Here is a 25,519-nt window from a genome sequence, read left to right as displayed (position 1 = left end):
TGTAGAACAAAAAAGAGTGTCGGCAAAGTTTCAGTTTCAAGAATGATAGAGAGACAAGAAAGAAAGTGAGAGTTTTAATGGAAAAAAAAGTTTCAATCTTTTTGGCGTTAAACATCATAATAATCAATACTATGAGTTACTAGTGACAGTAATAGTGCATTAAATGGGGAACCACCATGGCCGTTTCTCTCACAGTAAACATCATCATAATCAACAAGGTCCCCCATTTTTTTTACCTACACAACAAACCCAAAATACCCAGATGGGTATAGCTTTGCCTTATGCTAATGTTGATTCAAATTTGCGTGGTCTTGCTGGTCAAGCTGAGGGTTTTGGTGGTTCTTCCATTGGTGGTCTCGATGGTCATGTTTATCAAGTTCTTAATCTTAATGGTTAGTTTAATTCTAATTTTAATTTCATATCTTCTTTTGGGTATGTGTTGAAATTGGTTGTTGTAATGGGTGTGTGTGTTATTTTTATGTTTTGGGGTTTAATGGAATAGTGATAGATGACACCAACTTGTTTGATTTGAGATTGAGGTGTAGTTTGTAAGTTATACTATGCTTTGACCTATAATGGGATAGCGAGGATTCGTATAGCGGACTCTAACTTGTTTTGGATTGAAGTATAATTGTTGTTGTAAGTTACACAATGCTTGACCTTAAAATGTAATAGAGAGGACTCATATAGCTGACTCTAACTTGTTTGGATTTGTTGCTGTAAATTACATCTATGTGTGCTATCTTGAGTTGGGAAGGGCAGGATTTTTCTTGTCTTTCGAAAATGCAGCGAAAAGTGTTTGCTTTTGGATTTTGATGTTGTTCGTAAGTCGTTTGGCTGGTTGAGAGAAATCTTTTGAATTGGTTTGACACAGCATGGACTAGCTTTCCTCTTCTTTAAGTTGTTCTACCTTGATAAAAACTTCGTCTGATCGATCAATTATATGTCTTGATACTAAATTAGTTCTGATTAGCTATTAGAATGCTCTCTTATCACCATTTGTCGTATATTCATGTCCGCTTCAGTAATGCTAAAAGATTTCCTATTAAGGCAAATCAGGTGATTCTGTATCTCACATTTTTACCCGAGAGTTGTTTAATCTGGACTTCTTGTTATCGTCTATATGGACCATTGTCTTTATTGTGTGTTATTCTTAGCTAAATATGCATTGATTTTTGATGAAGTAGCTAAGTTTGCGTTGTACTAGTAGATTCATTCAAGGCAACTTCCCATTTTAGATTTATTCATCCCTTTTTCATCATATTGTCACACTTACAGACCGGTGAATATGCATAAATTCATATAAGGTTTTCTGAGACAACTTTAATTACTTATGCCTTATTATTGGACAACATATCTATCCTTCCTTTTCGTTTGCTCATAAGTTTTCCTATCTGTGGTACTGTCTGAATAGGTTGTACTCTAGATTGGATCAATTGAGTTTGCAAATCTAATGTGCTTACACGCATCTTAATACTCTTATTTCTGATCTTTCGAGAAAAAGATCCATTCTTTTCATAAAAAATAGGAGGTATCACCAATAAAGATTAATGTTTTGATTCATCCCTGGCCTCATTCAAGTATCGCGATCCTTGCACATGTGCAGTCAAAGTCCAGTTAATTAATTACTTGTCATTCTATACCATTTCTTTTAAAAAACCAGATAATGGATATGAACGAAATCTTTTGGCTTTCCCTTTGTTAGGATGATGTGTATTAAGATGGAAATTCTTTTCCCCAAAGCCAGCTAACAGCATTATTGCCTGCTTATGAACATGAGCAGATTCCTCTCTGCTTTTACTCTTACCGTCCTTATCTTTCATGTTTTCTGTCCCACGTCTTTCCTTGAGCCGAGTGTCAAACAGCCTCTCTACCTCCCAAGATAGGGGTAAGGTCTGCGTACACTCCCCTCCCCTCCCCAGACCCCACTTATGTGATTATCTTAGATTGTTCTGTGCCTCTCATAATACTATTGGACTTATCATTCTCATATTATTGTAGATGATGGGCCAGGATCACTTCGAGATGGATGTCGTAAAAAAGAACCTTTGTGGATCGTCTTTGAAGTTTCAGGGACTATTGAGCTCCGTTCTCATTTGAGTGTGTCCTCTTTCAAAACTATTGACGGGCGAGGCCAAAAAATCAAACTCACTGGGAAAGGGTTGAGGTTGAAAGAATGTGAACATGTTATTATATGCAATCTAGAGTTTGAGGGAGGTAGAGGACATGATGTTGATGGCATTCAGATTAAACCAAAATCGAGGCATATTTGGATAGATCGTTGTAGCCTTAGCGACTATGACGATGGTTTAATTGACATCACAAAAGAGAGCACAGATATTACTGTTTCTAGGTCAGCTGAATCAGCATTATCAGATATCTTTGTTATGACATCAATATTTTTCTTATCTTGAATGTTGTATTTGCAACCAGGTGTCACTTTTCAAAACATGATAAAACAATGCTTATTGGAGGAGATTCTTCTAATTGTGGTGACAGATGTATGAGGGTCACCATTCACCATTGTTTTTTTGACGGAACTAGACAGCGGCATCCTCGTGTTAGGTTTGCCAAAGTACATTTGTACAATAACTACACTAGGAACTGGGGAATTTATGCTGTTTGCGCTAGTGTAGAATCACAGGTAGTACTGCTTTTTAGCAACATCTTCCTCTCTTTCTCCCTCGTCTTTTTGAAGGGCAGGGATATAGCGTTGTGTAAATTCAGTAATATTTGTCCATGCTGCTATTATTGATGACTTAATTATCTCCCGTGTCAGATATATTCACAATGCAATATATATGAAGCTGGACAAAAAAAGGTGGCCTTCAAATATCTAACAGAGAAGGTAAATCTACTAAAATACTTAGGAGTATTTATTTTGCTTCCAAAACTATGTGATAATTATCTATGTTTTTCTTTAATGCAAAAATTTACCAATTCGTTCTCTTAAACAGCAACTTGAATTGCACAGCAAATTTGAGCAGCCTTAACCTTTAAATCCAAAATTGCAAATGTAATTGTCAATCTATATTCTAATCTATAAGTAATTGTGCTTCATGTAAACTGTGCCTGTATGGAATCACAAAGTATAGCCCGTGGTGTCAATCCTTGTTGTTTGAGTGTTATAGTAGGAAAATGGGTTAACTTTCAATAAAACTATTCCGTCTGTTCGTGATTATGATAAAAAAAAACAGAGATTTTGACGTTGAGATTGAGGTTTCGTAGGTTCATTCCACAGAAGGTAGCATGTGTGCGCTTCTCCGGGAATGAATTGTAATGATGAAGCGTCTTTGGTTCCAATGAGTCTTTGGGATGGCACAACTTTTTGAGATTTTCCTGCTCTTTCTGGCAATTGGAAACACCCCCATTTATGCTACCCATCTTAGAGGTGCTTGATGTGCCTGGTCAGTTTGCCCCTTAGACTTAGAGCGAAGAAGAGAGGGGCTTTGTGTAGACACTATTGAGCCATGTTCGTACCCTAGACTTACCTTTATTTCATTTATAGAGGAAGCATTCATAGGGATAAATAGGTACCCTATGGAATTAGTCGAGGTGCGCGCAAGCTGACTTGGACACCTTATTCTTTAGTTATATTTATATTAGTTTTTGGACTAGCTCAGAATAAACTTGTCCGGGACAATTGTCCCTCTTTCTTCTCCTTCATCACTGCTTCTTTTCTAGTGGACTTCTATGCTTATGGACTATGGTTGGTCGTCAAATTTGGAGAAAAAGAACTTGATGTAAGTTGAGAAAATCCAACGTTGAGCTCATTCCATACCAATTTTATTATCATATTTAACAATTGAACCAACAGCCTAATTGAAGGATCAATTGCATGTCCTTTGTAAAACAATTTTTTTGCTGGCTTTTCCATTTGAAAGAATTAGTGATCAAGCTGATCATCTCTATTTGAGCTGAAAACTTCCTGTTCCATATCAATCTTCCTTTAAATTTGTCTTTCGTAGTTCCGTATATGCATTTAGTTATACGTGTGTTTTTCTTCGTTTCAATGCCTCCCTCCATAATGTCAAAGTGGGACAGTTAGAGAAAGAGGCATTTCATTCTCCCCTTTTTCAATATATGGCACATGGCTTTGTGGTGGTTATCCAGTCTCTATCAGCCAGTTGTATAGAACACCCTTTCGGCCCTTATTAGGGGCCTAGATGCTTCATATTTGTATCAAAATTATTAATGGAAGTGGAAGTCATGTAAGGAAAGCTCACGGAACTTTTAAGGCGTCTTTTTTTTGATAACCATGGTGTCCAAGCCAACTTGAACACACCTTGACTAAATCCACGGGATATATGTCACCTTTATCCACCAAGACTAGGAACATATGAGGAGAAATCATGTAGTGTTTTTTCTTTTTGTCTTTGCTTGGATTTAAACGAAGAACTCATGGTTCTCACGCACTTAGTTGACCACTATGCCACACCTGTGGGTGCACTTCTAAAGCGTCTTTGTCGCATATATTCTAAACAACAACTTATTGATGTTTGAAATTTTCTTTGCTTATGTACCATCAACTCTGAAATTGCTAACCTTTAATGATCTCTTAGTCTCTTTCACTACCTAACTGGCTCTTTATGTCATCCTACAGGCAGCTGATAAGGAAGAAGCATGTACTGGTAGCATTAAATCTGAAGATGACTTGTTTGTTTGTGGAACTCAGGCTGGTTTATTGTCTACTTGCAGCGAAAATAACGTCTTCAATCCATCTGAGTTCTACCAAACCTGGACTGTTGAACGTCCCAGCGATGATCTCAAACACTACCTTCAACATTGTACAGGATGGCAGTGTATTCCGCGGCCAAATTGATCAGCCTTTCTCCAGCTGTTTAGGATAACGTAAATGAACAGAGACGGTAGCTTAAACGTGTGAGCATATACTACTACAACGTCGTTTATCATCGATTTGTTGTTGCTATCATCTCGTCTATTGTTGTCATTATATATGTTGGCGTAAACTACAATCATTGAAGTAAGAAAAATTCCTAAAATTTCTCATGCTTCTAGCCTCTTTTGGTATGAACCTTAACCAATTTGTTTACTCAATGAAGTTGGTGGCAAGATCAAAGCTCAAATCCAACAACTAATAGAAGGTGGTTTCTTCTCATCAGTTCAAGCCTTGATATCACTTGTTACCGGTGTTAGCTTGGACCTTGTATGTGTTTTTAAACAATACCAAATAAATACACATAATATAGATTTTGGACCTAGTACATTAAATGAGATGTGGTAACATGAAGCCATATAGTCTATAATGCGCCTTCGTGGGTTGGTGGGAGATAACAAATATAAATAGTTAAGGTGTGTGTAAGCTGATTCAAATATCGTTATTTTACTTAGCATGACTTAAAAGAGAAAAGTTACCTAGAGTTTTGATTGTTAGTCTATGGTTAAACAATATTTATTTTGAATAATTCATGCTTTGTATTGTTGTTGTACCATGCATTGCAATGCTTGTACATTACATGATTCCCATGATTAAATGGTTGCATTAATAAGTTGACAATTTCACAATATCATGTGCACAATATACCTCTTGGTTAGGTCTTTTACAAGAAAATTTCAAATATCTAAACCAAATAATTGAACAAATCTTATCAAATGACTTTTGCCAAAAAAACATGAAGTTTTCAATATATTACAATCCTCAAGTGGTGTAGGAATTAATTGAGTTAGGGAAATAACACATTAAATGGTTGACTGACTTGTTCTTCAATTCTTTCATAGGTAGGGTACTCTTTAAATTAGTTTTTTAAATTTTATGACAGTGAAAAAATTAGCTTATGAAAATATGATCTCGTTAATTTATTCATTTGTTAGTCCAACTTATCGTAGAACTACTCGATACTCGATTTAGGGATTATCATGTAGCTATAAAATAGTGGGTAAAAAGAAAGTTTGGCATTTGCTAATACAAGAAAATTTTGAATGGCAAATTTTTGATTTGAGAGTCTTATACTTTAAACTAAAAAGTTTAACTAAAAGTTTGGCTTGGAGGTTAGGTGGAAATTTTAAAAATTTGAGTTTGAATTTTGAAATTGATTTTTATGAGAAATTTGAAGTTATTTAGGTATATTTGAGGATATTTTTTTAATAAGATTTGTTTACAAAAAGTTTGGAGAGTACATTTTTCACCTATTTGTTTGACCAGCACTGCTTAATACTCTATTTATAATTAAAAAAAAAAACAAGCCTAAGCGATCAGGACATCTTGTTGATATTGATTGAGTTGGAGGGACTGGACTTTCGCTAAAAAAAGTCTCTTCGAATTTATGGCCAATAATACTCATAATTAAATTGACATGTCATGTTCTAAATTCACAAATTTAAAGACCAAAATCATGAAAAATTATTTTGAATGGTTTAGTCTTTTTATCATATCAAATATTTTATGATGAATGAGTAGAATTCGTTCGATAAAATTTTGTTCATTCGTTATAATCCATGGTAATATAACTCTTTTTTAAAAAAAATTATATTAATGTATTTAAACTTTGGAGAGTAATTAGTTAATTGTCATTTTCAACTAACTTATCAATCTTATAATTAGAGGTGGATTTATAATTTCTCATGCTATAACGATTTCGAGTTAATACTTGAATGATCTGATTTAATTAGAAAATATTAATTTACATAAATTCATTATGAAACGTCTTGTAATCTCCTGCACTTGTAATAATCTAAGGGTATATCATAAATTATAATAACAGTATATTTAATATAATTCTAAATAAATTTTAAAAAATAAATATAAATCGACCTTACTGCTTCTTCGTACCATGATAGTAATAAATAGTTACACTTTTCATATAATTTATTAGTCAATGTTCATGACTTGTTTTAGTAAATATAAACCGACCTTACTGCTTTTTCGTACCATGATAGTAATAAATCGTTACACTTTTCATATAATTTATTAGTCAATGTTCATGACTTGTTTTAATAAATATAAACCGACCTTACTGCTTCTTTGTATCATGATAGTAATAAATAGTTACACTTTTCATATAATTTATTAGTCAATGTTCATGACTTGTTTTAATAAAGAAAATAAGAAAAATATAATTTTGTATTGACTTAGATATTGGCTTACGCTGGGGACGGTCAATTATATTGACTTTTCCTTTTTCAGATTAAAAGACAAAATAAGATTTAACAAATCTTTCTGTTCCAATAATAGTAATTAACTAATTATATGCTTATCAAGATTCACATAATTAGGCTGATTTATTATAATCAAAGATAACCAAAATGAAGAAAAAAAATAATTATTAAAATCGAAGCAAAGACTACTTTAATATCTACTAATAATCTATTCTAATCCTTCATTTATTCCATTATTTCATTGATAAATATACAAAGTAAATCACACTCCAATTAAAAAGAAGATAAATTGAATTTTGAACATCAATTGCATGAGTTTAATGTTTTACTAAATGGCATCATGATCATAACCATTCAATTGAATATTATTCTTTATTTGTATCTGACAATGTGACAATAATATTTATTTATTATTAAATATTGTCCTATATATATATTATTATTATATACTTTGAAATTACAGCAAAAAATAAATTATTTAATCAAAATTTTGACCATGTGATAATTAAATGAATCTCAATTAATGAGATATACGTCTATCATCCAATTTTATCAAAATATATTGAAAAAGTCAAGTCGAGTAATTGGCTAATAGTCTTATACTTTTTCAATGAAATAATATTTTACTTATATTTTTATTTTTATTTTTATTATTATTAAATAAAAGATAATAACTCCACCTCTAAATTACGTTTCTAATCATATTATATTCTCTCGTTCCCATTTACACAACTTGACTTTACCTTAATTTTTTTTTTTAAAAAAAATAACTCATTTGAAATGTGAGAAAAATCTATTGTGTATTCCTTCTGTTTATTATTATTTGTCATATTTTTTATTTTTTAGAGCTAAACTATAAAAATTTTAATTGATATTTCAAGATGTACTTTTCATCATTTTGATATGCAAATAGTTACAATTTATAATACTTTTCATGTAGTTTATAAATATTTATTTTTTTTAAAATATAAAATTAATGTAATTTCATTTAACTTTGAGAATTAGTTAAATTGACTTTCGAAAAGCCTAATGTGATAAATAAAAATAGACGAAAGAAGTATATAAGTTAAATATTTCTTTGTATACATATTATATAGTAAATAATACTTGATGTACATTTTTTTTCTATCGTTATCTCTAATTTTTAAACACTTTTTAATGAAAGTTCTGATTTTATTACTAAGCTGATAGATAAAATAAAATTAAACGTGAATAAGTTGGATATGAATAATTCAAATACTTGTTAATCAAGACATGATCATTTAGTGTGGGAATAAGGATTTCTTTTAATCATATTCCAAGAAAGCAGCACGTACAATTAATTAAAAAAATATAATATTAATTGTTTGAATTAGGTCTAGGTACTTTTTATAAAATTTCCTCATTTATCATTAGAAAATTAATTAGTTAATTCAATTAAGTTGACCTTTAAGGGTCCGTTATTTCACAGTAATTCTGTATGCCTGACACGTGTCAGCCATGCGGTCCATTGCTGACTCCCAAAATCCCAAGGCCCATAAAATTTGTCTTTTCTATTTTTTATTATAATTATATCCAATAAAATCCCAATTTATGTCAAACTATTTGGTCCCATATAGATTTTTTTTTTTAATTTAAATTGATCTGATTTACTATAGTTTCAAAAATTAATCAAAGAGATAATGTTCTTTTGTTCCCATTTATATCATTTACTACTTTTTTGTAGCTGATCTAAAAAGAGATATTGCTATATTAAGTAATAATCTAATTGGAAAGTATTTATTTTACTTATTTATAGTCATATAAATATTGATGATAAATCTTAATTTTTTTTTAAAATTTTGTATCAAGTCAAACTAACTCATATAAAATGAGATAAATGAAACAAACACTTTTGATCCTTAGGTTATTATAAGTGAATTCTGATTTTAATTCCCTGTAATATACTCTATGTGATTCAATATATTTATTTTTCAATGAATTAAAATCTGTTTTTGATTCCTTTATCAAAGAAATACGTTGTATTTATATTACTCTCAACGTGAAATAAAACTAAATAATTAATGAAACAATTAAAATTTGAAAAACTTGTAAATGTTCATCCAAAATGTATATTTGCAGATAAAGATTAAATATGCTTAGTCAAACATATCAGATACTTCCCTCGTTTCATTTTATCACTTTTCAAATTTCGAGATTCAAACATTTTTAATTGTAAATTTTTCATAAATTTTTTAAACTTTTTGAATTATTAATTATTGTGAGTTATAGTACGTTTTACGTAATTTACAAACATATAAATTTCATTTTAAAAAATTAAATATTAAATACGCAAATTCTTTTATTAAACCTAAACTGTCTGACTCTTAAAAACAAAAATTATCAAGTAATTGAGATAAAAATATGTATATATTTACGTCAAAGAGTATTACATAAATGGAGATAATATATGTGAATGGAATCAACAAATAACTACGTGAGAAACTTTTTTACCCGTATATCAAAATGTACGGCTTGCTATTTTCTCTTTCTATATATACCTTTTCCCTGTGTCCATGAAACATTTAAAATCCTTCTTTCTTCATTCCAAAAAAATAAAAAATAAAAAATCATAGCTTAACAATCAACCATTTGATAATATATTCGTAGTGATCGATCGATCGATCGATGGCTCGTATACGAATAGGGATGAGAGAAATTTGTTGTTCACCAAAAAGTTCATCAAAATCTCATGATAGTCCTAATTCACCATCTACTTCACTATTCTCTTCCCCTTCACGTTTCTCGTTTTCGCCATCTCGTCCGAGTTTTTCCGATTCAGTTATGAATCGGACACTCGAGATGGCGGAACCGATGATCATGAAATGGGATCCTGATACTACTAACTATGCTAAAGTTACTTCTCTTTTCTACGAGAGTAGAGGAGAAGCCAACGATTTCATCAAGGGTGTGTTTAATCTACAAAAGGCGATGCACTTTCATTCTATGGAAAATTCAAAATCTGATAAGCTTGTTCGTGCTCAATCGTTGATGCAAATAGCAATGAAGAGACTTCAGAAGGAGTTTTACCAGATTCTATCGATGAATCGAGCTCATTTGGATCCTGAATCAATTACTACAGTTTCTTCTCGAACTTCAACTCGTTCGAGTTTATCCGAGTTTGAAGAGGAGGAAGAAGATGATCGTATTGTAGCTGTTGCTGGTGAATCGATTTCTGAAGTAGAGGATGTATCGAATGTAGCAATGGCCGATTTGAGATTGATTGCTGAGTGTATGATTTCTTCTGGATACGCAAAGGAGTGTGTGAAGATTTACAAAGTTATACGTAAATCGATTATAGATGAAGCGATTTATAGACTCGGTGTTGAGAAACTGAGTTCTTCGCAAGTTCATAAAATGGATTGGGAAGTTTTGGATCTGAAAATTAAAGATTGGCTTCGAGCAGCAGATGTAGCTGTAAAAGTATTGTTTAATGGAGAGAGAATTCTCTGTGATCACGTTTTTTTGTCCAACGATTCAATAAGAGAATCATGTTTTACTGAAATTTCAAAAGATGGATCCATGATTCTGTTTAGCTTCCCGGAAATCGTAGCGAAAAATTGTAAGAAATCACCGGAAAAAGTGTTCCGTCTGCTCGATATGTACACTGCCATAGCTGAACACTGGCCGGAAATTGAAGCTATTTTTTCTTCCGATTCAGAATCTGTTATCCGATCTCAAGCGTTAACGTCACACGACAAGCTCGGCGAGTCTATAAGGACGGCGTTAGCTGAGTTTGAGACGGTTCTTCAGAAGGAATCTTCAAAAACACCGATCGCCGGCGGTGGAATCCATCATCTCACCGTCGATGTAATGGATTACGTTACTCTACTTGCCGATTACAGCAACGTACTCCCCGATATCCTTGCTGAATCTCCTCCTCCGGCGAAAGGTTCCTTGCCGGAATCATACTTCGGTATAGCCGAAACCAATGACTCTCCGGCACCGGCAATCTCACTCCGATTCGCTTGGCTGATTCTCATTCTTCTCTGCAAACTCGACGGCAAAGCAAAGCACTACAAGGACGTTTCCCTCGCGTACCTCTTTTTAGCCAACAATCTCCGGTACATAATCGTAAAAGTCCGTTCGTCGAATCTCAAATACTTGCTAGGTGAAAAATGGGTATCAAAACACGAAGAAAAGGTGAAGCAGTTCGCGTCAAACCACGAACGGTTAGGATGGAGCCACGTCATTGAATCTCTCCCGCGAGAACCAAACACATCAATGACTCCCCAAGAAGTGAAAGAGATTTTCAAGAGATTCAATTCATCATTCGAGCAAGCTCACCGGAAGTATTCAATGTGCATGGTAAGTGATAGTAATCTCCGCGATGAGTTGAAAATATCCATTACGGAGAAACTACTACCAACTTATAGAGAGTTCTATAATAAACATAGAAATACGATAGTAAAAGAGAGACATTCAGCTCATGTGGTTAGATTTTCTCCGGAGGAAGTAGGACATCGATTATCTGATTTATTTTTCGGACCGATTGAATTAGAAAGATGTTTATCATTTGAGTTTTCTCCATCGCGATAGCGCGATAAATAAAGGAAAAAAATATTTTATTTGTTTTTTCATGCTATGATCTTATATATTAAGTTGTAGTATACATGAAGATCATATTACATATGTATAGATTGCACAACATTTGTTGATGTGTTCAGAATAAGACAATGATATATAAGTATTTTTCATGAATAATGATTTTTTTTTTCCTTTTCCATGAACTGAATAAATTTCTTAAAATATAAATATAGGATTCTATTCAAAACTATTAGGTTTTATGATTTTATCTCGAAAGGATGATGCTGTCTTGGACTTAGAATTTTTAACCAAACTAAGCCATTATATAAAACAATTTACCAAAGTAATACATTTTTCTAAAATTTTACAAAACTAGTATAAACGTATTTCACGGTAACGTTTTAGGGTATATTTTATTTTTAAAAAACTAACAGCATTAGGTTGATATACGTTACTGTAAGTAGCGTTTTACTCCTAAAACGTTATTTTCAGTGACGTTTTACTCCTAAAACGTTACTATGAGTAACGTTTTAGGAGTAAAACGTTACTGTGAGTAACGTATATCAATCTGATGCCATCAACTTTTAAAAAATAAAATATATCCTAAAACGTTACTGTGGAATACGTTTATACTAGTTTTGTAAAATTTTAGAAAAACATATTATTTTGATGAATGACTTTATATAATGGCTTAGTTTGGTTAAACCTCCGAGGACTTATATTTTATATTTGTTATGGTCACATTTCAACAAGTCTACAATCATGTTATAATATTGGCAAATCATACTAATACATTTATATATTTGTATCTTTTTAATCATATTGTTGGAGAGGCAAATCATACTAATATCTTTATATATTTAGAAACAATGTATTTAATTTTTCTAGGGTAGTATTTAAGTGAAAAATGGAGATTTATGGGTTTCTCTTTAATTAGTGAAAGCAAAATATGTAACTATCTCCTTTGTTCACAATCTAGAAATCATTTCTAGTATATGGGAGCATTGTTACGCGAATTAGGGTTTAGAAGAAGGATAAACTAATGGACTAACACACTTATTTTTTACTTTCTCAATCCACAAATGTTTGGCAAGTATACTAAAAATAGATATCCAATATTAATTGTCAATTTAAACAATCAAGAAATAATTAGTTATTTTTTTTCAATTTTACCCTTAATAATTACTCCATTTTGTTTAATTGAAAAGATATAATACATAAACATGACTCCTAACTTGGCTTCCGCGGACAACTATGCCCTTCAACTTTGGGTGTGAACAAGTAGACATTTAAACTTGTATAAAATTGAACAAGTAAGCACATGTGTCCTACATGGTATAATACACGTAGGACAAAAAATTGCCATGTAAGGTGACATGTAGGACGAATGTGTCTATTTGTTTAATTTTATGCAAGTTTAACTGTCTACTTGTGTGTCATCCAAAGTTAACGGTCATAGTTGTCTCCTGATGTCAAGTTAAGGATCATGTCTATGTATTATGTCAATTGAAAAGTTATCCAGACTTTTGATATTCTTGCTGTAGTAGGTATGTAAGTCAAATTACGTCTTCTATCAAATTTTTCTTGAAGAAAGTGCATGATCTTACCCTGACAAACAATTGTGGACGATTCTTGTGTGGTTGAGTCCAATCCCCTTTTCTTATTTTATATTAGCTCACAAGAACGATATATGTAATTTTTTACAAAGTGAAAAAAAAACTGTCATATCAACGATGTACACTTCCTAATTACATAACTAGTCATTTCTCCAAAATTTCAATTGAATCTCGTTTCTCTAAGCTAGCTCCGCCCCTGCTTACATGTGTCAATATTGCCCACAAGGTCCACAAACGTCTACTTATTTTCTATTTTCCTTCTTGGAAAATTTACAAGTTGTAGAAAAATTCGTGGAAAATTTATGACAAACAAAGACATATATATATGTTTAAAACCATGAATTTTGAGATTACGTGATATGAAAGTAGTGTGTAAATATAAAGTTCTTCATCATTTGAATTTTAATTTCTTCGTCATGATTGAGAATAACAAAGTTTTCTTCAACTTTATTTCTTTTGTATTTTCTAGAATTGAATTTAAATTTATATTGAGAAAAGTATGATAATTCTATGTAGAAACGTTTATATTCCGGGATAAATTCCAAAAGAAAAGTGAAAATTATTCAAACCTAAGTTTTTGATCCCATTGCATGATTTTTTGAGATTACGTTATATGAAAGAAGAGTGTTTGTATGAATTCACGTTAAATATAAGTTGATATTATAATTACATACATATATATAAAGAGAAGTCATCATATTATTATTAGTTTGGTTTGACCTAATCAGACGTGGAGGAGTCAGTATTAAGAGTTTAAGGTTGTAAATTTCCTTTTTTTCTTATCATTGAATTGTCAATTTGTTTTTATTGTGGTTCATAAGTTACTTACTTAATTTTTAAATATAAATACAGGATGAAAAAAAATTACTGAATTCGTTCGAACGCATAAACACCCACCTACCTCCGCTCCTAAACCTAATAAAAGTCATCATAATTTTATTTGTGGGATCTTTAATTTTTGAGACAAAAAAGCCTTTACAAAAGTCCTATTTGGAGAAAGTTCATTTTTGAACTTTTGTTAATGTCTTAGAATGCCATCAAAGTACAAGATTCAAAGCTAGAATTTTTTTATTTTTTTAAAATTAAAATAGAGTATCATATTTTTTTTTCTCCTTTCCCACGGTCTCAAACTCGATCATACTCATTTTATTTGCAAAATTATAAGTTCAAATATATTACATACTTTTTAAGAATTAATTTTATAGGTGTTCACATATAATTTATACTCGTGTTAAAAAGGTATTGAGTTAATTCAAACGCTAATCCACCAACTTTGAAGAATTAATATCCATATTGATGATACTTAAAAAGTTATAACTAAACTTAATTTTGTCCACATTAATAAGGTCAATAACAATTTGAAATTTGTGATATTAATGATAGCAACTATATGTTAACAAAGTAAACAAAATAATTTAATATACATAGACATATAGCCACATTTTTGGTTATTTAAACGTACAAGTGAAAGCAAGAGTCGATATTTATCTCTTTCATTAATATTATATTTAATTTGAGTCTAAAAAAAAGGGACCAATCTAGTTGTGGTTAGTAGAGAACACATCTCATCGTTCACCTCTAACGTAACACCTTTCTTCTCATTTTATAATATTTACAATAAATATACGTATTGCTCGAATAATTAATTCTTATTTTCAATTTATTCAATATTTCGTTTTGATCAATCAATTTTTTGTGATAGAAACTTGAAAGTGTCACATGACCACAATTAGAGGTCAATTTCAACAAACACAAACAATGTTAGTTCAGACTTAAAATTTATGAGTTATGAATTTTAGATAATAAAAATTTACTAGATTTGAAATATACATATAAAATCAGACCTAAAATTATTTGATTCTATCGAATCAATGTTTTGGTCACTATCGTTATTATTAATAGAAAGAAAAAAGGTACTCCTACTTTATAGGGGTATTACAAGTCAGTCAACTAATAAATATACTCAATTAATTTCATTTCAATTAATAATTAATCCACTTGGGCATTTTATTGAGAAATTTGGTAACTACTTGGTCTTTGATTGGATTATGTATTCCCAAAAGTTGTTAGATCAAGATTCAGTCTCCACAATCACATACAACTATGTAATAAGTCACTATTTTCGAGTCTCGGAAAATAAAAAAAATTATGTTGAAAATATTGCTTAGTTTCATATATGAATTCTATAAAGCGCGAATGCATATTTAATCGATTTACAATACGAATATCGAACATCGAATGAAAAATTAAGAGAGAAAAAATATTTTTTTAAGTTAAATTATTACGTACTACCTAAATATTTGAACTTAATCATACAAATGATTATTCAATCGTACTTAGAAGTAGACCATCTTTATCAGTAAGGGTGCACGTGCAACCGATAACTTCAGATAAAATCACGTGTATATATGTATATCTATATTGAAAAACTGATAAAAACTAGGATATAATTAACAGTGCACCAACGATGAGTGTAGGAGTGTTCTTTTGCCGCTGGTACAATGCAGAGGAACCACTCGCGAGACCAAGGTTCAAATCTAGCTAGAACACTATTTTGTAAGTTTTTTTTTTTTTTGAGTTTAACTTAGAAATCATATTTAATTTGATGCATGCACCCTTAGTCTTCAAATCCTGATTCGCGTCTAATTCATACTCACGAAGAGATACATGGTAATAGCATATATATGCTAATCTATAGCTTATATAAATAAATTTATTAAAAAATTAATAATTTTATTTTAAAAAATTTCAAATTTATAAATTCGAAATTATAGTTGAATACTCAAATTGTTAAAATAGTTCAATGCGAGAAAGGGAAGCATAAGAAGATTCGTTAAAAAATACTTTTACTTTTTCTAGAATGAGATTTTTCAAAGGCTTTATTTTTTATTTTATATACTAATATTTTATTTTATTTTCAAAAAAAAGACCACAGAAATAAGTGGACAGCCCTGACCTACATTATATTACCTATCAAAATAATTATTTTCCTGTTTTTGATGTAATTTGATGATTGACTACAATTTAAAAGATTTTGTAATATTTGTAATAGGAAATTTTGTAAATAGTCATTGTAATAAATTTAATTGAGCTATTTATTTATAGTTTGCATATTAATTAATTGTAGCGATATATAGTTTAAGTTGATATGGGCCGGCGACCTTATTTGTATAATTCGTGTATTTGCTAATATAATTTGCATATATTTGTATAATTCGTATGTTTTTATAGAATTGAGTTATTTTTGTTCGTATTGTATAAATTAGTTACTATCTTGTATTTATTTTTATAAAAACTTGAAATAACAAATTTATACAAACACAAACATTTAAACTTTAAACAATTATATAAATTATATTATAGAAAAGTTATACAAACTAAGAAATTTCTATGCCTGAAACTTGGCCGCGTAATCTTTTGCCTTGAAATTAATGGTGAATAATAATTAGTTCAAACTATAGCCATATTAATTAGTATATATTTTATTTATTCGCATCACTTTCCCATTTTTAAATTATTCTAATAATAAATAAATCAATCAATAGAAAAAAATATACAGCTGTGGATTTTTTTGTCAAAAAATAATTAAATGTTTTGTAAATAACAACAAAAACGTCCTTCTTGTGAACAGAAGAAATAGTAGTTTAAAACATGTTTTTTTTTTAAATTTTAAATTATATTATACCATCTCAAAAAATTACATATTCAAGAATATGATGTATATCAATTGAAAGTTATTCATACGTATGTATATTCTAGAACTAGTAAGAAAAAACAAAAGAGATCTTTTAAATTTCATTTTTTAAAAAAAAAATTTAAATCATATTATACCATCTCAAAAAATTACATATTCAAGAATATGATGTATATCAATTAAAAGTTATTCATACGTATGTATATTCTAGAACAAGTAAGAAAAAACAAAAGAGATCTTTTAAATTTCATTTTTTTTAAAATTTTAAATCATATTATACCATCTCAAAAAATTACATATTCAAGAATATGATGTATATCAAATTGAAAGTTATTCATACGTATGTATATTCTAGAACTAGTAAGAAAAAACAAAAAAGATCTTTTAAGTTTCTTTTTTTTTTTAAATTTTAAATCATATTATACCATCTCAAAAAATTACATATTCAAGAATATGATGTATATCAAATTGAAAGTTATTCATACGTATGTATATTCTAAAAAAAGTAAGAAAAAACAAAAGAGATCTTTTGAATTTTTAATTTTTTTTTTTTTGTTTAGGAGGAAAAAAAAGCAACCGAGTAACTTTATTCAATTTAAAATAATTTTTAGATAGTCATCAAATATCAATCCATAGAATCATAGGCTTACATTATAAGGATTTGATCAATAAAAATACTTTTTTTAAATCTCTTTTGACCAAATTTGTTAAAAATAAATCTTAACAAAAAAAAAGATCTTTTTAACAAAAGAGTACAAACGTAAAAAGAAATTTTTATTCAAGAATGAGGTCTAATCATTCGAGTTCTCACATCGAGAAAGAAAAGAACCTATTATTAGTATCATGATCAGTGACGAATTCAGAAATTTTATTTCAGGTGTTCAATTATTTTTAATTTAAAAATTATATATATATATAACAAGCAAATTTTTTTATGTAGAATGAACAATTTCAGTATGTTTATATTTAATAAGGTGGAAGCAAATAAAATAGAAACACACTTTCTAAGGTCGAAAAATTGTCATGACATACCCCTCTAATAATAGATATTAGTTTCTATTAATATATTATTTTCGTTTACCAAGAAAATTATTTATATACATGATTAATGTTATTTCAGGATATAATTTTCGACTATGCAATGATGACTAGCTAGTGAAAAATTTGCTTGTTGAAAATGTTTTTAATAGACTTTCATTTAAGAATATGATGTACGTTGTTTTCATTATTTCACACGTATATATATTCTAGAATGAGAGTTACAAATATAAATACATATAACTTTAGGATAACGTAGTATGAGTATTTTACATTATTGTAAAATATTAAAAAATACATTACATCTTTATAGAATAAAAAAAAATTGGTAAGCCGACAATCATCATATGTGAGATCACTCATATCCTTTCTATTCTTATCTCTCATAGTATTTTCACACATTCATCTAAACATTCATTATATACATAACATTCACCATCGTTTACATTCTTATTTCTCCTATTATATTTACACATTCATCATATACGTAACATTCACCATATATGTAACATTCACCATTGTTTACATTCTTATTTCTCCTATTATATTTGCACATTCATCATATATGTAACAATCACCATTGTTTACATTCTTATTTCTCCTATTATATTTACACATTCATCTAAACATTCATAACATTCACTCTCATTTACATTCTTTTATTTCTCCTATTATGTTTACACATTCACCTAAACATCATCATTTCTGCGACATTTATCTTGTTAAAGAAATGGAGACTATGGAAGTAACATTACAAGCAAAACAAGAATATAATTTCAATAATTAACCACTTGAAACGAGCATAACTCTATAACTTCTAATGTGCTTATACAATAAGATTAAAGTAATTAAGGCAGCAATTAATTAAGTTTTAATTAAAAAAACATGAATTAATAAGTACATTCAATTTAAATTAACTACATCACCAATCTAATAGGAAAAAAGATTTACTCATCTCAGTTCGTGTCATCATAGCCAAATCTTCTCTATCAACTTCAACATGCTCATTTTCCGCGATATATTTGAAAGCTTTTACTTCTTTTAATCGATAACTATGCCAAAACACGCTTCCATCAAAAGTAGAATGACTCGAATTCTTCAGGTACGTTAAACGATCCAAGAAACATATAATTGTTTCAATCGAGGAAACTAGGTTAAGTATCTTGGGATGACAACTCCATAGCAAAGCATCCACAAAATTAGTACACGTGCTTACATCAATATATCTCATATATATATCTAAAACAAGCACTTTAGGGATAGCAACCCTAGGGTGTGACTCCAAATCTATCAAGTTAATGTCATTGCATTCACCGATATGAAGGGAAACTTGAGACCAAGAGGTCAAGTTTGATAGAAACTTCTTCATCTTACAAAACCATTCCACGTCAGTAGAATTACTGTAACAACTAAGACATGCTTGCGATTTCTTCAGTTGAAGAGACTCGTTTACAATTTTAAGATCGGGAATTCCATCTCCATCATACTCAAACGATACCAAATTCGAAGCATCAATCTCCCCTATGTCGTTACAACCCTCAATCCTCAAAACCTTTAGGGATGGACTACTACGAATGTTGAATCTTTCATTTAACTCTCCAGAAACGTAATATAATATCAAGCTCTCGAGGTTTTGGGATGTATAAATAAGGTTCTCGAGAGATTCTTGAGATATGGACAAAAGTGATAGTTCTAAAGATTTTAGATTTTGACATTCAATGATATCAAATGCAACAATTTGCTCGAAAATCGACAAGTGCTCTAGAGATGGTGCTTGAATTTTAACACTTAGGGTTTCATCAGTTGGTGAAATATGAAACGACTTGATGTTTTGTAGATTCCTCAACTCAATCTTTGTCAATAAAGAACAATTCTTAATCTCCAAATCGGAAATCAAGGGGCAACAATTAAGTAGAGTCTGAAGAACGTGGTGATCTAAACGAACATCACACAAAGAAAGCTTTCTCAAAGAATGACAATTCATAGGACTAGTAGATAACAAAAGACTCATTATATCACAACCCGTTAGAACCAATTCTCTTAAAGATTTTGATATCAAGAATGCGGAAATAGGGAATGGGTATGAAGGAACATTAACTTCACATACCACATCTTTTACACCATTCTGAAGAGCAGTGTCGAGCCAGTTATCAATTCGAGGAAAAGCAAGTGCATGATGATAAGGAGAAGATGTAATATCAAGTTCAAACTTGTCAATTGGATATTTTTCATCCTTATATCTCTCCATAATTTTCTCAACTATTTTTCTATTATTATTTCCTTTGCCATACTCAACTTTGAACTTCAAATTAGGTTGAGTCAACCATGCTTGTTGCCATATTTTAGATATAAGACTTGAATTGGCTGCATCTTCATAACTTAGGTAGGAAAATATTTTGTGAATGATAAATTCACAGAATTTATCACTTATTGACATGATGTAAAATTGTTACTATTACACAAATATTCTCTAGAAGGATGAATTTATAGAATAAGAATTTTAGTAATCACATTCCAATTAGGAGATAACTAGACAAAACCTTTTCCTACTTGATATCTATTATTGTGTTAATTTCTACTCGATATATGATATTTGTATTAATTTGAATATTTTATTTATTAGTCCCATAAATATTACTTATACTAGGCATNGTCACATTCCAATTAGGAGATAACTAGACAAAACCTTTTCCTACTTGATATCTATTATTGTGTTAATTTCTACTCGATATCTGATATTTGTATTAATTTGAATATTTTATTTATTAGTCCCATAAATATTACTTATACTAGGCATATTATAAAAAAAGGCAATATTAAAAAAAAATTAAAAAACGAGTGATTGAGTCTCACGCGTGACACGTAGGATTAATGAGGAGTTTGAATTATTATTATTATTATTATTAAAGTCTTATTATTCACACGTGCGTTTAATAATATTGAGTTAAATTATTCATATATTTGCTATTATATTTATTTTATATTATAACAATAGTGTTTTAGTTTTTCTGTTTCTTATAAGATATGATAATGTCTTAATTCAATGTATTTAAGTTTAATATATTTAAAATACTTTGTGTGTTTTGACTTTTTGGTATTTATTTCTTTTCTCTTGAGATATATATGTGTATACAAGTTGTTTATTAGATCAATAAAAAATGTTATGAAAAAGTCAACAATAATGATGATTGCTTATCATGTATAAGGATGTTGGAGATTTTGAGTTCAACAATAATATATCTTCAATCTTATATTTTTGTTTTTATTTTAAAAATATATATATGAAAAAGTCAACAATAATGTATAATTTTCATGTAAGATGATATGTAATCGAGAAAAAAAGAAGAAGTTACTTTAGCTCTTTATATATATATATATCGATAGCTCTTTATATATATATATATCGAGCATCCAAAAATGGACCATAGACTTGCAAGTTGCAAATGAGTAAAGAATATATATATACATTTTAGTTTGATTTCGTAGAAGTGGTTTATATGGACATAATTTTTCAATGTAAAACAATAACACTGGTTAACATTTACATCATGAATTTTCTTTTTTATGATTTTAAATTTATAAATTTATTCTTACAAACATTTTAAAATTCCAATTGAATTCACAATTAAATATTTGAGAAAATTCTTAAGGTATATATAATCTTTTTATAAACATTGTTAAGAATAGAAACATATGTAAATATAAGATCAATGTTAAAAAGACCTTCCATCTTATACAAATTTATTAGGACCACAATTATTTTTAAAGCTTTACTTTCCGTTCGAAATTGACATTTAGTGTATATTACTCTAAAACAAGACTACCAATTTGGAACCTACCAAAAAAACAAGTTTGTTAAGAGTTTTGGAGTACAACAATAATATATCTTCAATCTTATATTTGTTTTTATTTTAACATCCTCATATATCATCTGATTTAAACACATAAAAAGTACTTGTACAAATGTATACACTTTTTTATATGAATCGTATTTCAAGTATATATCATACGTATAAATTACATCTGAGATAAGAAAGAAAAATAAACAATTACTCTAAAAAAAATTTCACTGCAGTTGTGATGGTATTGTACGTGATGGGGATGACTCAACTGACGATGAACTTCCCAATTCAATCGGTCCAAAAAATAAATCGGACAAATAATGTGCTAAATCTTCCGGAGAATATTTGATCACATGACTCGAATATCTCTCTTTTGCTATCGTATTTTTATGTATATTGTAAAACTCTCTATACACCGGAAGTATTTTCCTTGCAATCGACACTTTCAAATCATCTCGGAGCTTACTATTTGGTACGACGTAGAGAGATTGCTTCCGATGAACTTGCTCGAATGATGAATTGAATCTCTTGAATATTTCTTTCACTTGTTGTGGAGTAATTGAGGCGTTTGGTTCTCGCGGTAGAGATTGGATTACGTGGCTCCATCCTAGTTGTTCATAATTGGAGGCAAACTTTTTGATTTTTCGCTCTTGTTTTGATATCCAATTTTCACCTAGCAAGTACTTGAGATTCGATGAACGGACTTTTACGACGATGTATCGGAGATTGTTTGCTAAGAAGAGGTACGCGAGTGAAACGTCCTTGTAGTGCTTTGCTTTGCCGTCGAGTTTGCAGAGAAGAATGAGAATTAACCAAACAAATCGGAGTGAGATTGCCGGTGCTGGAGACTCATCGGAATCAGCCATACCGAAATATGATTCAGGCAATGAACTTTTAGCCGGAGGAGGAGACTCGCCAAGGATGTCAGAGAGTACGTAGCTGTAATCGGCAAGTAGAATGATGTAATTCATTGCGTCAATAGTGAGAGCATGGATTCCACCGCCGGCAACTGTGGTCTTAGACGATTCCTTTTGAAGAGCGGTTTCAAATTCAGCCAAAGCCATCCTTATAGACTCACCAAGCTTAACGAGAGACGTCATCGCTTGAGATCGGATAGCAGATTCGAATGTAGTTTCAATCTCTGTCCAGTGCTCGACGATGGAATTGTACATATCAAGCATACGGAATACTTTTTCTGGCGACTTCTTACTGTTTTTCGCCACAATTTCTGGAAAGCTAAACAGAATCATAGCTCCATCTTTTGAAATTTCAGTAAAACACGATTCTCTAATTGCATCACTTGAAACAAAAACGTGATCGCAGAGAATCTTCTCTCCATCGAACAATGTTTTCATAACTACATCCACCGCATTAAGCCAATCCTTAATCTTCATATCCATAACTTCCCAATCCATTTTATGAACTTGCGAAGAACTCAATTTCTCAACACCGACTCTATAAATCCCTTCATCGATAATCGATTTACGTATAACTTTGTAAATCTGCAAGCACTCTTTTGTATATCCAGAAGAAATCATACACTCTGCTATCAATCTCAAATCCGCCATTACAACATTAGAGATATCCTCAACTTCATTAATAGATTCACCAGCAATTGCAACACGATTATCATCATCATCTTCAACGTTAAATTCAGAGGTACTCGATCGAGTACTTATCGAAGTACGTGAAGACACAGTGGATATAGATTCAGGATCCAAAAGTGCTCTGTTAATTGATAAAATCTGATAAAACTCCTTCTGCAGTCGTTTCATCGCGATTTGCATCAACGATTGAGCACGAACAAGCTTATCAGATCTGGAATTCTCACTAGCATGAAAATGCATAGCCTTATGTAGATTATTCACATATTTAATGAAATCCTTAGCTTCTTTTCGATTTTCATAGAACAGAGAAGTCACCTTCGCGAAGGTGGTAGTATCAGGATCCCATTTCGTGATCATCTGCTCAGCCATCTCGATCGTTCGATCAATCACTGCTTCAGAAAAACTCGGCCTGGATGGCGAAAAGGCGAATCGGGAAGGAGATGAGAATTGTGAAGTAGATGGAGAATTAACATCAGTTGCTGAATTGTGTTTTGGTGAAAACCAATTCAGTGTTCTCATTCCTTTTCTCGGCATGATTTTCGTGTTATCTTTTTGAGAAATAATTGAGTGGATTTTGTTATTGCGATAGCGAAATAATCAAAAAATTTTGGTTTATAGTTTTTGGATGTATAAATGAAGAGTAGAGTAAAATGATTGATGTTTTTTTGATGGGTTTTGATAGGTGTTAAATGGAATATTTATAGAGCGCACAAATTGTATTGGAGTTTTAGGAGTCAACAATAGATGCAAAATTGATGATTAAAAAAAGTCTTTACTACTATTATTCACACGTTCCTTCAATAACAAGAAGTTTTGAATTATTCCAATTTTAGACTATGGTTTTTATGTTGCTTATGAAACAAAAATTGTGTAACAATGTTCGATTTGACACCTAAACTATGGTATATAAATAAACCCCTATGAATTATAGTATGATTTTTATGTTACTCATTATTATATTATCTGTCTCGATATATATGATATTATTTGACTTGATATTAAATTTTAGAAAGAAATAATCTTTCGAGAACTGTGGTCTAAAATACTTATTTCATTAGGGTAAAATGAAAAATAATGAATATAAATTAGGTCCAAATTATTACCAATCATAAAAAGATGATTTTTTTAATGAATTAAAAAAAAAGTGTGTCACCAGACAAAAACAATATAAATATATTTGACTTTTCTAAAGGGTATGCTCATTAGAGACAAGTATCGAAAAAACACATCAACTTAACATGAATAGTTAGTTACTTAGTTTTTTTTTTTTTTTATGTATTGTTAGTCTTAAAAATACTTTTTTACTTAATTAATTAAATTTTAAGACACGCTCGATCTGCCACACGATATTGCAAGTGTCTCAAATTGTTATAGGAGCGTGAAATTTTTGATAAAAAGCTGAGAGAAATGTTGAATATACCCCTAAATTTAGCGAGAATTTTGGAATGTATTTCACTAATGTGATAAGATTAGGGATATATTCAAATTCAGTTGATTAAGTAAATTAGTATTTTTAAAACTGTCATAAAACTAATAATTCGCACTAAATTTAAGAATATTTTCAATACTTAACTTCTCCCATGCAATTATAATGTTTAATATTCTTCCATAAATAGGACCTAACACAAAATATGTGTCATTGAAAGTGAAAGCACAACTAAACTTCATATGAAATTGCTTACCTCATTACTAATTAGCACACCCTTCTAGTTATTTCCTTAAATTTTCTCACTTGTTTCCTTTTGCTACATAATTATTTTATTTAATTGGTCATTAAGGGTGTTTAATTAGGTTAGTGATGGGAGGGGTGATCTCATCATTAATATATATTCTCAATTATTGACTATATAATTAGCATATTTTATATAGACCCAATAGTTCTACCCTATTGCGCCATAGTTCAAACATGTCATTTTCAACAAATCATCAGACCAAATGAAATACTTCACAATTAAACTAACTACTAATTTGTTTGTTTCAAAATAGTTATCGATCACGTTTCATTTTTTAGAATTAATTTAACTAACTTTTAAAGTTAAAAATTTGATAAGATTTATTCAA

General features: G+C 30.1%; 4 protein-coding genes across 4 annotated transcripts; 2 read left to right on the top strand and 2 right to left on the bottom strand.

The window, feature by feature from the left end:
- LOC107029237 (probable pectate lyase 4) lies at nucleotides 1-5,122 on the top strand. The gene is made up of 5 exons (XM_015230609.2): nucleotides 1-392; nucleotides 2,002-2,353; nucleotides 2,434-2,644; nucleotides 2,780-2,848; nucleotides 4,604-5,122. The coding sequence occupies exons 1-5, from the start codon at nucleotides 164-166 to the stop codon at nucleotides 4,820-4,822; spliced, it is 1,080 nt and encodes a 359-aa protein (XP_015086095.1). The 5' UTR covers nucleotides 1-163; the 3' UTR covers nucleotides 4,823-5,122.
- A 4,558-nt stretch (nucleotides 5,123-9,680) lies between these two features.
- LOC107030657 (exocyst complex component EXO70H1-like) lies at nucleotides 9,681-11,714 on the top strand. Its single transcript, XM_015231930.2, has one exon. It carries the CDS (start codon nucleotides 9,763-9,765, stop codon nucleotides 11,671-11,673), a length of 1,911 nt encoding a protein of 636 aa, XP_015087416.1. The 5' UTR covers nucleotides 9,681-9,762; the 3' UTR covers nucleotides 11,674-11,714.
- Nucleotides 11,715-18,931: 7,217 nt separating this feature from the next.
- On the bottom strand, nucleotides 18,932-20,446 carry LOC107029892 (putative F-box/FBD/LRR-repeat protein At5g56810). Its single transcript, XM_015231334.2, has one exon. It carries the CDS (start codon nucleotides 20,444-20,446, stop codon nucleotides 18,932-18,934), a length of 1,515 nt encoding a protein of 504 aa, XP_015086820.2.
- Nucleotides 20,447-21,961: 1,515 nt separating this feature from the next.
- LOC107030692 (exocyst complex component EXO70H1-like) lies at nucleotides 21,962-24,107 on the bottom strand. Its single transcript, XM_015231959.1, has one exon. The coding sequence runs from the start codon at nucleotides 23,990-23,992 to the stop codon at nucleotides 22,076-22,078; it is 1,917 nt and encodes a 638-aa protein (XP_015087445.1). The 5' UTR covers nucleotides 23,993-24,107; the 3' UTR covers nucleotides 21,962-22,075.
- Between the last annotated feature and the right edge of the window lie 1,412 nt (nucleotides 24,108-25,519).

The sequence above is a fragment of the Solanum pennellii genome, chromosome 9 (genome assembly GCF_001406875.1).
Source record: "Solanum pennellii chromosome 9, SPENNV200".
NCBI lineage: Eukaryota > Viridiplantae > Streptophyta > Magnoliopsida > Solanales > Solanaceae > Solanum > Solanum pennellii.
Note: the sequence above shows the minus strand (reverse complement) of the source record. Positions and strands in the feature narration are given on the sequence as shown.

Bases quoted from the DNA above. Each gene is read 5' to 3' on its own strand.
- LOC107029237 (XM_015230609.2), top strand. From the start codon at position 164: ATGGGGAACCACCATGGCCGTTTCTCTCACAGTAAACATCATCATAAT. The intron at 393-2,001 runs GTTAGTTTAATT...ATATTATTGTAG, and splicing joins TCAAGTTCTTAATCTTAATG to ATGATGGGCCAGGATCACTT. The intron at 2,849-4,603 runs GTAAATCTACTA...GTCATCCTACAG, and splicing joins TCAAATATCTAACAGAGAAG to GCAGCTGATAAGGAAGAAGC.
- LOC107030657 (XM_015231930.2), top strand. From the start codon at position 9,763: ATGGCTCGTATACGAATAGGGATGAGAGAAATTTGTTGTTCACCAAAA.
- LOC107029892 (XM_015231334.2), bottom strand. From the start codon at position 20,446: ATGTCAATAAGTGATAAATTCTGTGAATTTATCATTCACAAAATATTT.
- LOC107030692 (XM_015231959.1), bottom strand. From the start codon at position 23,992: ATGCCGAGAAAAGGAATGAGAACACTGAATTGGTTTTCACCAAAACAC.